Below are 14,267 nucleotides of genomic sequence, written 5' to 3' on the forward strand. Positions count from 1 at the left end.
CAGAGGGGGTTGCTATTGTCATCCTCTGAGGCTGAGAGAGTGTGACTCTTGTCCAAGGTCACCCAGTGGGTTTCATGGCTGAATGGAGATTTGAATGGATGAGACATGTCCAAGCTCTCCTGTCCTCCACTTCTCTGCTCAGGTCCAGCAGGTTCAGACCCATGGCCTCACAGATCAAGTCTAACCATCTGGTATGGGGTCTTTACCACTTTCTAATGCCTTCCATCTTTCCTAACATCACTGTCTTTTCTAATGATTCATGCATTCTCATGATTTGGCCAAAGTACAACAGTCTCAATTTAGTCATTTTGGCTTCCAGAGAGATTTCAGGTTTGATCTGTTCAAGGACCCATTTGTTTGTCTTTTTGGCCATTCATGGTATCCTCTACAGTCTACACTCTTTTCCAGCACCACATCTCAAATGAGTTGATTTTCTTTCTATCAGCTTTTGTCATTTCCAGTTCTCATATCTGTACATGGTGATGGGGAATATGATGGCTTGCACAATCCTAACTTTGGCATTCAGTGTTATATATTTGCATTTAGGATTTTGTCTAGTTCTTTCATGGCTTCCCTTCCTATTCTTAGTCTTCTAATTTCTTAACTACAGTCTCCATTTTGCTCAGTATTTGATCCAAGGTATGGGAGCTCTTTGACTATTTCTTCTCATTATCAGTCTTCTCATTATCTAGCTTGAATTCTTGTAGATCTTCTGTGGTCATTATTTTTGTTTTCTTAATGTTTAGCATTAAGCCTACCTTGGCGCTTTCCTCCTTAACCTTTTTTGGTAATTACTCCAGGTCCTTGTTGGCTTCTTCTAGTAGCATTGTGTTGTCTGCATATCTTAAATTGTCAATGTTCCTTCTAAATCTTCATTCCTCCTTCTTGTGACTCTAAACCTGCACTGCATATATAGAATCTTTGTCTTGCTAATGAAACTTAAAATTGTATTTCCTGGAGTACCAACATAGCCAGAGGGAGGAGAAGCCTACCTGCAACATGTCTTTTGTGAATTTTGGTTAGTCCAATAAAGGTATCACTGTTCTGGAAGTTCTGCAAATTGATTTAGCTGCATACCGGGGATTGGCTGCCACATCTTGGTTGCTTAGCACAAGATCTTTCTAGGCCCTCCTCTCCTTCCATCCACTCCAGCTGGTGTGTGTATGTGTGTGTGTGTCCATGCTCATGCTACAAAACTGTTGTTCCCTCTGAGGATCATTAGCCCAAGGCAGCCAGAAGTTCCCACGGTGAGGGAGAGAGGCTGTGTCCATCAGGTGTGGGAACCTGGACTTTGGAAGTGTGCCCCCGCCAAGTCCAGGGAAAATGAGGCACCTCCTTCAGTATCTGGGCTGCTTCTTTGCCTTCTTCTCGGCTGGTTTCCTGATTGCGGCAACCTGGACTGACTGTTGGATGGTGAACACTGATGACTCCTTGGAGGTAACACATACCCCAAAGAGAAGCTTTAGAAACTGGATTGTAGACAGGTGCTCTTGGCTAGAAGGTACACTTCTTTCAGTTTCTCTGTAGCTACAGATTGAGAGCTAGACCTTTCTGTGTGCTCACATTTTCAAAAATTCCTGGCAGGATTCCCCCTGAGGCTTGAATGGCTGTACGGCTGGCAGAAATTCAACAGGTGCAGTATTCCATAGAGAGGATGATAAACCTTACTGGCTGACCTCCTGCCTGCATTGCAGCTATCTGCAGCCTAGGTTTGGGCAGATGAAGGTTATAAATTATTCGGGGCAAAGTTCTGGATTTGAGGCTTATGTTATGTTGCAAAGCACCGCAATTGCTAGTACTGTTTGGCGTTTTGGACCATCAGTGTGTCAGAGTCTGGCCAAGAATCTAGGGATCAGTGAGGTCTTGATGGATAATGAAGCATGTTTCAGGCAGTGGCACAGTTGTGCTATTGTGATCATATCTGTGGTTGTTTCATTCAGATGTTTTATCAGTCTATTTGGAGTTGCTCCCAGAGCACCTCTCACCCACTGGAGCCAAAATTGTTTTCTTTTCTTATTGATGTTGAATCTCACATTATAGATCTTGATAGTCCATAATCAACTCCTCCTCGTCCTTTCTTCCTCCCTTCTTCCTCCCCTCCTCTCCCTTCTTCATCCCTCCTTCTTTCGCCTTCTTCTCCCTCCCTCCCTCCTCCTCCTCCTCCTCTTATGGACAAACCCCACTGAACTCAGCTGAGTTCAAAAACTTACTTGCAAGTAGACATGCATCATTGTACTCTAAAAGACTTTTAAAAATCTTTTTTAAAAGGTTCTATATTTCTGAATAGACTTGTCTAGGAGTTCTCTATTAAGATATTATCCCTGATTGACTGGTCAACATTTGATTTTTTGTAAGGAGTTATATGACAGGCTTCACAAGAACAATATGTTTGCAACATACTCCCAGAGGGAGTTATTTTCCCCACATCCTTCTTCTTCTCTAACTTTTTGTCTCTTCCTCAGTTTTTATCTCCATCCAGCAGAACAAATGACTCTATGGAGCAAAGTGTCATAAAGCTGACAGTGACTGTCTAGTGGTACTTGATTTCTTGTCATGGTCTTTCCCCCTCTTTCTTGTCACAGATGAAATGCATTTTGTCATGGATGCAAAGGCAAGTAGACAGGTAGAGGTGTTGAAGAAGTTCTCCCAGCACACTCATGTGGCCAATGACTATTTGCATTGGGGACAGAGTTGTATCTGAGCACCATCCAACAGAGGAAAGGAAAAAAATAATAAAATAAAACTACAGTCAGCCCTCTGTATCAATGGATTCTTTATCCACAAATTAAAGTTTCCATATTGAAATCTTTTTTTTAAAGTATAAATTCCAAATAGCAGACCTTGATACTTTATGTAACAGTCACCACTTTACTATGCCATTGTATAGTATTTAATGAGATGTGAGCATCCACAAATTTTGGTATTCACGGGGTATACAGGAACCAAACCCCAGCGGATAGCAAGAGCCCACTGTATACAGTGTGGTTATAAAATAAATTACTTAAGAAGAATACAAAAAGAAAAAAGAATACAATATAATATAAAACAAAGTGATGCTTACATGTAATCAAATATACAGGATTATAAAACAACATTAAACAGGGGCGGTACAGTTGGGTGGCTGGAAACAGCCCCTTCCTACCCTGGGTCGGTGCTGCAGCAGCCAGGCACCGACCCGCTCCCTAAAAGAAGCTGCTCTGCCATGATGATGCCCCTTCCAGTCAGCACCGTTTGGGCATTGTGCACCATGGATGTCATCATGGTGTGCCCCGTGTAGATGGGCACACATCATGATGGCAGCAGGGCAGCATAGTAAGAGTTTCCAGCGTGTGAACGCTGAACCCTAGTCTGCATCCAGGGTGGCATAAAATGCCAGTCTGTGAAGCCCCTAACTTTCCAAATGCTCCAGAAAACAAGAAAGTTTTAAATTCAGATTTCAAAATATCAAGGAAAGGAGCACTTTGCAAATGTCCAGGGTCGCGATTCCAGCTCCAAGAGCATGGAGCATCAAATAAAAAAGGATGAAGCCGAGCCAAAGAAAAGGAAGCCCTTGGTTGCGTGAGAAGTCTACAATTCCTAGAACGCAAAGCTTGATCAAAGGAAGACTTCTGGTCATGCTAGGCAAAAGCTTGAAGAGGATTTGGGCCTATGACTTGCAGTTGGAAACACCAAGTTTTCCACGTTGTGCTAAGAGTGCTACATTGGCTTGAGATCTTCTCAACTTCACAGCCCATGACTGCAAAAGAAAATCTAGTCCAGCAACAGGCAGGTTGACTAACATGCTGTTTCCCAACTGTTGTGGGAAACTAGCCAGTAAATCAGCCCAGTTAACAGCACGGATTTGTTTAACCTTGCCTTCCTGGGTCAAAGGCACCTCCAGCTGCTGGGTCCTTTTTGTGTTTCATTAACGTGCCCTGGGGGGTTGTTTAACTGCATCCATGCTTCACCTCCTCTTCCCGGAGCATGAATGCCGCAAAGCTTGGCAGAGGTCCTCCGGGGTTAATACCTGATGGATTGAGTTGCTTCCCTCACCTAATCAGCTCATTGCCTCCCTAAATATCGGCATGTGGGTAATGATCCGTATTGCCTTGAAAGAGAGTGGTGCAGGAATGGCCCAGTTGTTCTACCAGCAAACAATGCTGTGAGTTGGCATTGCAGAAAAATAGACAGAAGGGAGGAGGAGAGAGAAAGGAAAGGAACAACCAGTACTGTGCAAGAAGGAATTCAAACCACTTTCCCCTTATATCCATCTTTTACATCATGGGAAATATAATTTCCCAGACTTCAGCTCTTGAGGAAAATTTCAGCACCAAATTCAATGATGCAAAACCAAGCTTAGCCCCAGAGAGACCCAAAATAAGTCAGAGGTAAGGAAAATGTGGCTGATGGGCCTCTTGTGACCCACCACAGGACCACACTTTGTAGTCCTCCATGCCCCCCCCCCAAAAAAACCCCACCCTCATCCTGCAATTTTGTGGGTGGGTTTTCCACTCAGAAATTGCTGACTATAGCTCAAAACCATGACAAAATGCAGTGGGTTTCTCCCACAATATCACTGAGTAGCTTAGAAATATTTATTTATTTTTTGTTTATTGGATTTATGTCCAGCCTTTCTCCCAAAATGAGATTCAAAGTGGCTTGAATGGAATTCAAGGCATGTTTATAGATTAAACACTCCCCAGTTTACCATAAATCAGATGAAAATGGAAGTAGAATTGATCTGATGTCCCTTTCCATTATGGCAGACCTATTGGTGCAGTCCCTGAGAAGATACATGAGTGAAAAATGTCCCTCTGATTCCTTTGGAATTGCCCGCTCCTGTACTAGACCTTAAGGGAAAATGTGTATTACCTATGATAAATCTCTATTTTCCCCTTCCACTGTGGGATTTCCTCAAAGATTCACAGCTCAGCAACCAGACTTGCACATTAAAACTATGTTTCCCCTCCAGTGACCAAGCACAAAACAAAACATGTTAAATGTAAGATGGGTAGGATGAGGGAAAGCATGTACTATGGCAAGCAGATGTGTTTCACCATTTGGGGGACCACCGCCCTTTAAAACTTTCTGAACATATTGTTTCATTTGTGTTGGGAAAAGCCAGCATTTTCTCTCTCTCACTCCCCTCTGTTCCTGTTAGAACAACTGGAGTTTAGATAGGACAAAATTTCCTGCGGACAAAACCCCCTTTCTAATCTAAAGTCCTCACCCTTTGCTCTTGCTATCCATTGAAATACATGGCTATAAAAAAAACTTTGTGCATCTAAGTAACTAGATTGTATGACTCAGGAAAGTTCCTAGGGTCATCAGTCATATAAAGACCCCCCTGTCTCATGCTGTATCTGCATTGCAGGCATAATCCAGTCTGACACCACTTTAATTGCCATGGCATCATCCTGGGAATTGTAGTTTGTTGTGGCACCAGAGGTCTCTCACACAGAAAGCTAAATGTCTCAGCAAACTACGTTCCCAGAATTACATAGCATGGAGCCATGGCAGTTAAAGTAGTGTCAAACTGGATTATTTTTGCAACGGAGATGCAGCCTCAGCCTCCACTATTTGTATTCCACTTCAACCATGCTTCACTACTCTTTTGTTTCTTTGTCAATACCATGGCAAATTAAGAATGAAGCTTTTCCTTTCACCTACGCCTTTCATTAGCTAGCTAGGAGGTAGGCTCTCCATGCATATAAAAGCCATTACTAAACTTTTTCTAAGTTTGTAACCTGTAACTACCTTCCTTATTTATTTTGAGTCAGTTGCAATTTAGGAAAGCAACAAGAGACTGAGACATGCTTTATTGGCACTCTGCTAAAAGAAGGCTGATTCCTAACTTTTCTCTGAAGATGCCAGCCACAGATGCTGGAGAAACGTCAGGAATAAACTCTTCTAGAATATGGCCACATAGCCCCAAAAAACTATGGATGCTGGCCATGAGAATCTTCGACTTCACATTGATTCCTAACTGTTTTAAGATTTCCTATTTTTCCCCAAAAGGGCTCTTATTCCCAACAATCTGACCTTGTGTCCCACCAGAGTGCCTTCTAATGGACTTGCTCACTCCTCTTCTTCTCAGCCCTGCTTGAGTGCAACTGCACTGCAGAAATAATGCAGTTTGGCACCACTTTGACTACCATGGCTCCATCCTACTGAATCCTGGGATCTGGAGTTTGGTGAGGCTTGGGCAGAGAAGGCTAAAGACCTTGTAATAGTACAAATTCTAGGATTCCATGGGATGGAGCTACATCACTTAAAGTGGGGTCAGACTGCATTATTTCTATAGGGTAGGTGCACCCCTCATCCGTACCTGCATTCCCCATGAGGAGTTTAGTTCATGCCTTTCCCAGATGAAATGAACACGTGAAGCTGTTTTTTGTGAATTTTATGAGATGTGTAGCCTTCTCTGTCAGGGAGCTCTGGTGCCACAGAAAACTACAAATCCCAGGATTCCATAGGATTGAGCCATGACAGGTGAAGTGTTGTCAAACTGCATTAATTCTGCAGTATAGATGCAGCCCAGGTCCCCAAGGTGATGGCACAAACTGAATCTAGAGCCTTTGCTGAGATTATATATTGTAAGTGGCAGAGTTACTCATCTCTTCCGGTGAGCTTATCCACCTGACCTTGTGTAAGTGTCACCTTCAGACCATTGGATGAATTTACTGCATTACCACTCGACGAGGATTCAGTTTTAAGATTAATTGTATTGTTTTTATTGATGTATTTTTAATGTAATTTATATTGATGTATTTGTTTTAATGGACTGTAATCCCGCCTCGATCCATCAGGGAGAGGCGGGAAAATACAAATAAACTATTATTATTATTATTGTTATTATTATTATTATTATTGTTATTATTATTATTATTATAAATGATTCTTTCTTATACAGTGGGCCCTCCAGTAGGAAAAAAAACACAAATTAAAATAAAACCATTATATATTTTTAAACTGAGAGAACACCTCTCTAGGAATCTCTAGGTCCTCCAGTGCAACTCTATGGTGAGCATTGGCCAGAATAGACTCACACTGCAGAAACTACAAATGCCTAGAGAAATGTTTTCTCTAGCAGTCTCTAGGTCCTCCATGGTCAACTTCTGGCAGAGTCATGCTGGAGGACCTAGAGATTCCTAGAGAGAACATATCAATCAAATTGATGAAAACTCAAAGCCACAAAAGTCAAAGTCAAATGTGGAGGGCTGGCTGTATTATACAACCCTTCTGTTGAATTGCAGTATTATGCAACTGAATGTCTATGTGCATGTCCATTGAGATGCACATTATATGCACATTTACATGTGACTCTGCATCCACAATAGCCCCAGATGTGCAACACTACTTCTGGAACCTTGAAGTAAATATGGAGCCATGGTGGCGCATTGGTTAAATACCACTACTGCCTGCAGCCACAATGTTGTATTGTGAGTTCGATCGCAGGGCTCCAAGACTGACTTAGACTTCACTCTTTTGTAGGCCGGTAAAATGAGTACCCCACTTGCTGGGAGCAATTTGCTTACAGACTGCTAACCATTTAGAGAGTGCTGAGTTCACTATTAAGCATTATAGAAATGAAATGCTAAATGCTGTTGCTATATGGCCTTTCTGGACTAAACAAAAATGTCCAACCACATCTGTCTAGGAGCTTATGCATGCATGAAACATCCCCACAGGATTCTGGCCTATATCTTTTGCAGTTTTCTCCTTCTTGTGGAGATAGTGTGTGTATAATCTTTGGGGCAGAGCTTGAAAACAATAACAACAGTAACAACTCCTGCTTACTCTGGTGTAGCTGAGCGCAACTTGTCGTGGTCTGTGGTGGGAATGTGTCACCAATGCCTTTGATGGGATAACAACCTGTGACGAATATGACTCCATCTTGGCTGAGCACCCAGGTAGGCATGCTTTGGGGGGGCATTTCTTTTTTAATTCAAGTGCCATTGGGGAGCCATTTACGAAGACAAAACACCATATACATCAGCTTTCTTTATACAATGCAAATATACAATATAAGCAATTTGAAGCACTTCCAGATTAAAAACCATAACGCATTAAATCTCGATAAAAATATATTAAAGAAAATCACAGTTAAAACAACTTTAAAAGCTACATTGGTTTAAAACCATGTACATATATGCTGTTGTTGTGTGCTTGCAAGTTGTTTCTGACTTATGGCGACCCAAAGGTGAAGCTATCACGGGGGTTTTCTTGCAAGATTTGTTCATAGCTTTGCCTTTGCTGTCCGCTGAGGTTGAGAGAGAGTGACTTGCCCAAGGTCACTCACTAGGTATCCACGACCGAGCAGGGATTCAAATCCTGGTTTCCAGAATTGTAATTCAATGTTCAGACTGGTACACCATGCTGCTTATTGTACATACATACTGAAAAGTAAATTAGTCCTTGAAGGCTTTAGAAAAAAACAAGTCTTTACTTGATGCTAGAAGGAAACCAACATTGCTGCCAGAAAGACCTCCAAGGGGAGACGGATTCAACAATTGGGGTGCCACAACCAAGAAGGCCCTCTTCTGTGTCTAGACACTTTGTATTGCCCATTACTGGAGGCACACAAAGGAGTGTCTCTCCTGCAGACCTCCATTACTGGGCAGGTATACACAGGGAAAGGTCTCCTTCAAGTATCAACTAGTTGTGGATAAGGTTGACCCCCTCACCTGCTAGTTAGCCCTTTCTCTGCCTGCAACCTTGAAGAGTTGCTGGCAGGACACAGAACCAGGCTAGATGGACCAGAAGAAGAAGAACTACAGAGGAAGAACATCTACTTGGCAGGCAAAAGGTGCCAGTTCAATCTCTGGCATCTCCAGGTAGTATTAGTAAGACTCTAGAGACTATAAAAAACTACAGGAAAAGCGATTCTGCCTCAACATTAGGAGGAACTTCCAGACAGTAAGAGGTGTTCGACAGTGGAACATGCTCCCTCAGAGTCTGGTAGAGTCTCTTTCTTTGGAGGTCTTTAAACAAAGGCTGGATGGCCTTCTGTCTCAGGCGCTTTGATTGTGTTTCTTGCATGGCATAGGGGTTGGATTGGATGGCCCCTGAGATCTCTTCCAAATCTATGGTTCTATGGTTCTATGACTGGATGGAAGCTTCAGGCCATGAATCTGTTCTTGGGTTTACTCCAAATTTGAAAGGAGCTACTGAAAGTGCTGAACCAATGTTGGAGATAGTATTCAGCACTTTGGATAGTCCCTTTAAAGTGCAGAAGGAACCATAGTGCTGGTTCACTCCCACACTAATCTGGATGCTCCAGCCACTACTGAGTCAGGCAGTAGTGGTCCAAGATGCTCCACAGTCTAATTAGATGCAAGTCAGCTCCATTCCAGAGATTCCTCCCTTCCAGATTGGGCCCCTCTTTCATTCTCACTTCTTTTGCAGTGAAACTGGTCCTCACTCGGGCCATGCTGATCATGGCAGATATCCTGGCTGGTTTTGGATTCACCTTCCTCCTTCTGGGTCTCGACTGTGTGAAATTCCTCATGGATGAGCCTGGCATCAAGAGCCGCATCTGCTTCATATCTGGATTGGTTCTCTTAACAGGAGGTAGCTGGCAACAGAGTCTTGGGGTGTGGCATGTGTGCATGCCGATTTGTGGGTATGTGTGCCTACATATGCAAATGTATGTGCTGAGGAAGTTACTACTCTTGAAAGACTAACAAAAAAATCTGATACTTATGAATATTCATTTAGAAAATAATGCAAAAATTTGCTAAACTTATAAATTATATATATTTATTTCAATGATACCATTTAAACCATCCAATGGAGTAATAATATCATATAAACCAGCTAGAAAGTGATCATACAGCACAAATTAGATTATTTCAAAGCAATTGAAACATTATTTAATTGCAATAGAGCTAAGAAGAAACCCATTTTGATAAAAGATATTCTGTTCAGTGGTTAGTTTTTGCAATAGCAAGCTGGAACAGAGTTGCTTTTTGCCTGTGACTACTATAACTGTAATTCACATCTTTTCAGTTGAATGGCAATGGTTTTTCTGCTTGTTACTTACTACTGTTTCTCTCTGTGTGTGGTGAGCAATGCTGGTCATTGGCAGGAGGAGGATAAAACGTTATTTGGGTGGTTGCTCCCTGCTGTATCTGGGAAGGGTTGATTTGTAATACCTTTTGCATTTTTCTCGAAATGTCCAGAGTACAATGTCAGAATTGGCCACTTGGGGGAACCAGAGATCATTTTCTGTATTTAGTAGTGATACAATAGTGACAGCAATGTTGATTTGTTAATAACAATTACAGTCAAGCCTCTACATTTGTGGCTTTGACTTTTGAAAATCTGATTATTTGCACATTTGATTAGTATGTTCTCTCTAGGAATCTCTAGGTCCTTCAGTGAGACTCTGTGGTCAACCTTTGCCTGAATTTGACCATACAGTCATGTTGGAGGACCTAGAGGTTGCTAAAGAGAACATTTATCTGAGCATTTGTAGGGCCTCCTGCTCAATTCTGTGATCAACTTCCAGCAGACGTTGACCATAGATTCCCACTGGAGGCCCTAGAGATTCCTAGAAAGGTCATAGGTTTAGAAAATGATTTTCTGTTTACACTTTTTTCCACTTTCATGGTGGTCCTATCCCCTAACACCTAGAAAAGTGGAGGGCTCACTATAATTCAATGAGATGACTTTCTTTTTTTTTTATTTGAAAGTACACACATTAAAACATAGTAATATAATATTGAGCACATGTAGAGTAATAACAATGTTTCTACTAGTAAGTTAGCTTTTAACTACATATGATCCCAAACACGAACCTCCATATCCTATATAACACTTCTATTTGTGCTATTATAGGACAAACAAATCAAACATCCTATCAATTAAACTAAACATTTAACACTAACACATTAGACACTAGCATTTAACTAAAACAACACCACATTAACCTAAGACTAACCTCGGACATTAACAATCTATCAGATGACTAAACATTCAGACTAAAACAATTCTTCCTATCCTATGCATGAGAATATAGTTTATTACTTCCTTTGTTATCCTTATTATACAGATTGTAATGTAAACTAGCATGTTAACTACATCTTAACCATGTTAGATATTTCTAAAAAAAATCCCAAACTTTGTAAGATTTTTTGGCTATCTACTTTATAATTTATGTTTATTTGTTTATATAGGGCTGTATCAATTGTTACTATAATCATATAATGAGTTAACTTTCTTGAGTGCAGCGACATTATCAAGTTATGCCTATTGGGTGATCAAAGGAATGAGTGAAGTAACTAGTTTCTTTAAAAAAACATTCTAAGCTTTGAGCTACTGGTGTCTTTCTATGATGTGTTGGCCGTCTAGTTGAGTGGGAGTCTTTCTTGCAAGGAGTTTGACTGTTCCTGAGATGCTGATGGTGGCAGGAATTGACTAGGAAGAGATCCTGCATGGCAGGGGGTTGGACTGGATGGCCCTTGTAGTCCCTTCCAACGCTATGATTCTATAATTCATAGACACCTGAATCTTCATATGTTTCTTGCAGGTGTCCCAGGGCTCATCGGTTCTGTCTGGTATGCCATTGGTGTCTATGTGGAACGCTCCACTCTGGTTTTGCACAACGTCTTTGTGGGCATCCAGTATAAATTTGGTTGGTCCTGCTGGCTGGGACTGAGTGGATCTCTAGGATGCTTTTTGTCAGGTGCTTTCCTGACCTGTTGCATGTACCTCTTCAGAGGTAAGAGCTACAGGTACACAGTTTCCTTCATTTTCTGCTGCAAAATGATTTATGCTCCCTGGGTGGAATCATGCATTAATGGTGCAATGCAATCCTTGTGCTAAATGGCAATGCTGCACAACTAGCAGTGTGGTGCCATTGCACAAGATGTCATGCCAACCATGCATCCAAAGGCAAAACCAATGTGCTTGTGGGTGCATGTGCATAGCACACTGTGAACCGACATCTGGGTACTTTGTATATTGTGGACCCATGCACAATGTACAATCTGTTTCTGTAACTCTGCTTCTTCAGTCTTGAATTGTATGTAGATATTCCAAATCGGACAAAAACATCCAGTCCCTACTATCAGAGTTCTACATGTGTAAGACACCAGAATAATTTTGCCCCATATCTCCCTAGGGAGAGCCAACATTGTGTAGTGGTTGGAGTGTTGGACTAGGTCTCAGGGAAACTAGCGTTTGAATCCCTGCTTGACCATGGAAACCCACTGGGTGAACTTGGTCAACTCACACTCTCTCTGCCTCAGAAGAAGGCAAAGGCAACCTCCCTCTGCACAAATCTTGCCAAAAAAATCGCATGATAGGTTCACCTTAGGGTCAAGATAAGTCAGAAATAACTTGAAGGCACAGAACAGCAACCATCTCCCTAGTAGAGAAGAGTGAATAATTTATTCAGTTTTCTCCCTCTTGTAAGAACATGCTCAAAGGCTGTAGTTTTCCAAGAAGATTTTGCAGGGAGAAGAAAGTCCACTCCATTGCTTTCCCTTGGCATAGTTGTGCAGTGGCCAATGGAAAGGCAGGGACTTCTCATCTGACTACATTCTGATAGCCAGTGCACAATGATGATGTCATACTCCAAAACCCCAGAGGAGCATCCAGGAGGCCATGCTGGGTTCCTGCATTGTCGTGCACTGGCTACTGTGAACATGATGATCCTTGCTTTCTTCCCCCACCCAACCCCCCAAACACCATGTGAGTTGGGAGGAAGTAGTCATCTGGCTCTACTTGTTGTTAACTGCCCTGATGGGTTCAGGAAAAGAAGAGGCATGAGGGATCAAATTGCAAACATGTGGCTATGTGGCTTGTAAAAGGTAAAGGTAAAGGTAAAGATTTCCCCTTGACATGAATCTCTAGTCGTAACTGACTATAGGGGGTGGTGCTAATCTCTGTTACTAAAGCAAAGAGCCGGCGTTGTCAAAGACAATTCTATGGTCATGTGGCCAATGTGACTGCACCAAATGCTGTTACCTTCCCACTGAAGTGGTACCTATTCATCTACCTGCACTTTTACATGCTTTCGAACTGCTATGTTGGCAGAAGCTGGGACTAGTAGCAGGACCTCATCCCACCATGCAGCACTTGGGCTTCGAACTGCCAACCTTCCAACCTTACGATCGTCAGAATTGGTGTCTTAACTACTAAGACACTGCATCCCTTATGTGGCTTGTAGAGATCATGAATTTCAGTTGACATGGGATGCTTCTACACTGCATAATTAATGCAGTTTAACACCACTTTAAGTAACATTACTCCATCCTATAGAATCCTGGGATTTTCAGTTTTGTGAAGCACTAGCACCCTTTGGCAGAGAAAGCTGAAGACCTCGTAAAACTACAAACCCCAGGATCCCGTAGAAAGAAACTCTTCTAGAACATGGCCACATAGTCTGGAAAAGCCCACAAAAACTATGATTATCATTATGTTTCTGCTACTATAATAAGTTTCTGTTCTGTTCTTGTGTTTTGTCTTTTCCTGGGTGACGTGGGCCATACGTAGATGTTGGCTCAAGCAGGTACCTTTCCTCCAGTACCTTACGGAAAGCTTGTCCCAGTGCTGGAATGGTCAGCCTGTATCATCCGTCCTCCCAGACAGCCACAGCCAAAATGTATGCTATGGACACCCGGGTATGAGACAAGAGTTTGTTCTTCTGTGCCACAATTTATGGGGCTGTTCCAAAGGCCAGGTAAGGTAATAATTTTGGCAGCCATGTGACTCATCGCAAAAGACTTTGGCTGGTTTCATGAAGGACATGTAGGTCATCTCCTCCTGAAAGCCAGTTTCCTTGCATGGTTTTTGCTTTCTTTCAAAATTGTGACTACAGCAAATGCAGTGTCTGAAGCAGGAGGCAAGTGGGTTTAATTTGAGTTGTCAGCCCTAGAAATATGGTTGTTTAATTTCAAGGAACTAGTGGGTGGCACATTTCTGAGGACAGAGATAGCATCAATTGTGTGTATTGTTAACAGCCAGAAAAAAATTGTAATAGACGTTCACCTTCTGGGGCACATCATCTCCTGCTGGAAGAATTGAAATGTGCATTATACAGGTTGCTAAGACGTTGTCCTGTGGATGCAGGGAATTCCAGAGCATAAAGCAGCATCCCTGCAGGGACATAGCCAGGATTTTAGGAAGGGGGGGGGGCATCCAGACTAAGTGCCACCATTATAATGGGGCTTGTGTGTGGCGGCACAGCAGCACACACTATTCATTTTTCTAATGGAGGGGGGGGGTCCGGACCCCAAGAACCCCTCCCCCTTGGCTACGTCCCTGATCCCTGATGGAAA

The 14,267-nt window shown here is 42.3% G+C and overlaps 1 protein-coding gene across 1 annotated transcript; it reads left to right on the forward strand.

The window, feature by feature from the left end:
- Positions 1–1,323: 1,323 nt before the first annotated feature.
- Positions 1,324–13,845, forward strand: CLDN16 (claudin 16). Its single transcript, XM_089507529.1, has 5 exons — positions 1,324–1,437; positions 7,790–7,892; positions 9,388–9,552; positions 11,513–11,704; positions 13,483–13,845. The coding sequence occupies exons 1-5, from the start codon at positions 1,324–1,326 to the stop codon at positions 13,614–13,616; spliced, it is 708 nt and encodes a 235-aa protein (XP_089363655.1). The 3' UTR covers positions 13,617–13,845.
- The last annotated feature ends 422 nt before the right edge of the window (positions 13,846–14,267 follow it).

This window comes from Sceloporus occidentalis, unplaced genomic scaffold (assembly GCF_023333645.1).
Source record: "Sceloporus occidentalis isolate IW3139 unplaced genomic scaffold, rSceOcc1.0.p SCAF_2, whole genome shotgun sequence".
Taxonomy (NCBI): Eukaryota; Metazoa; Chordata; class Lepidosauria; order Squamata; family Phrynosomatidae; genus Sceloporus; species Sceloporus occidentalis.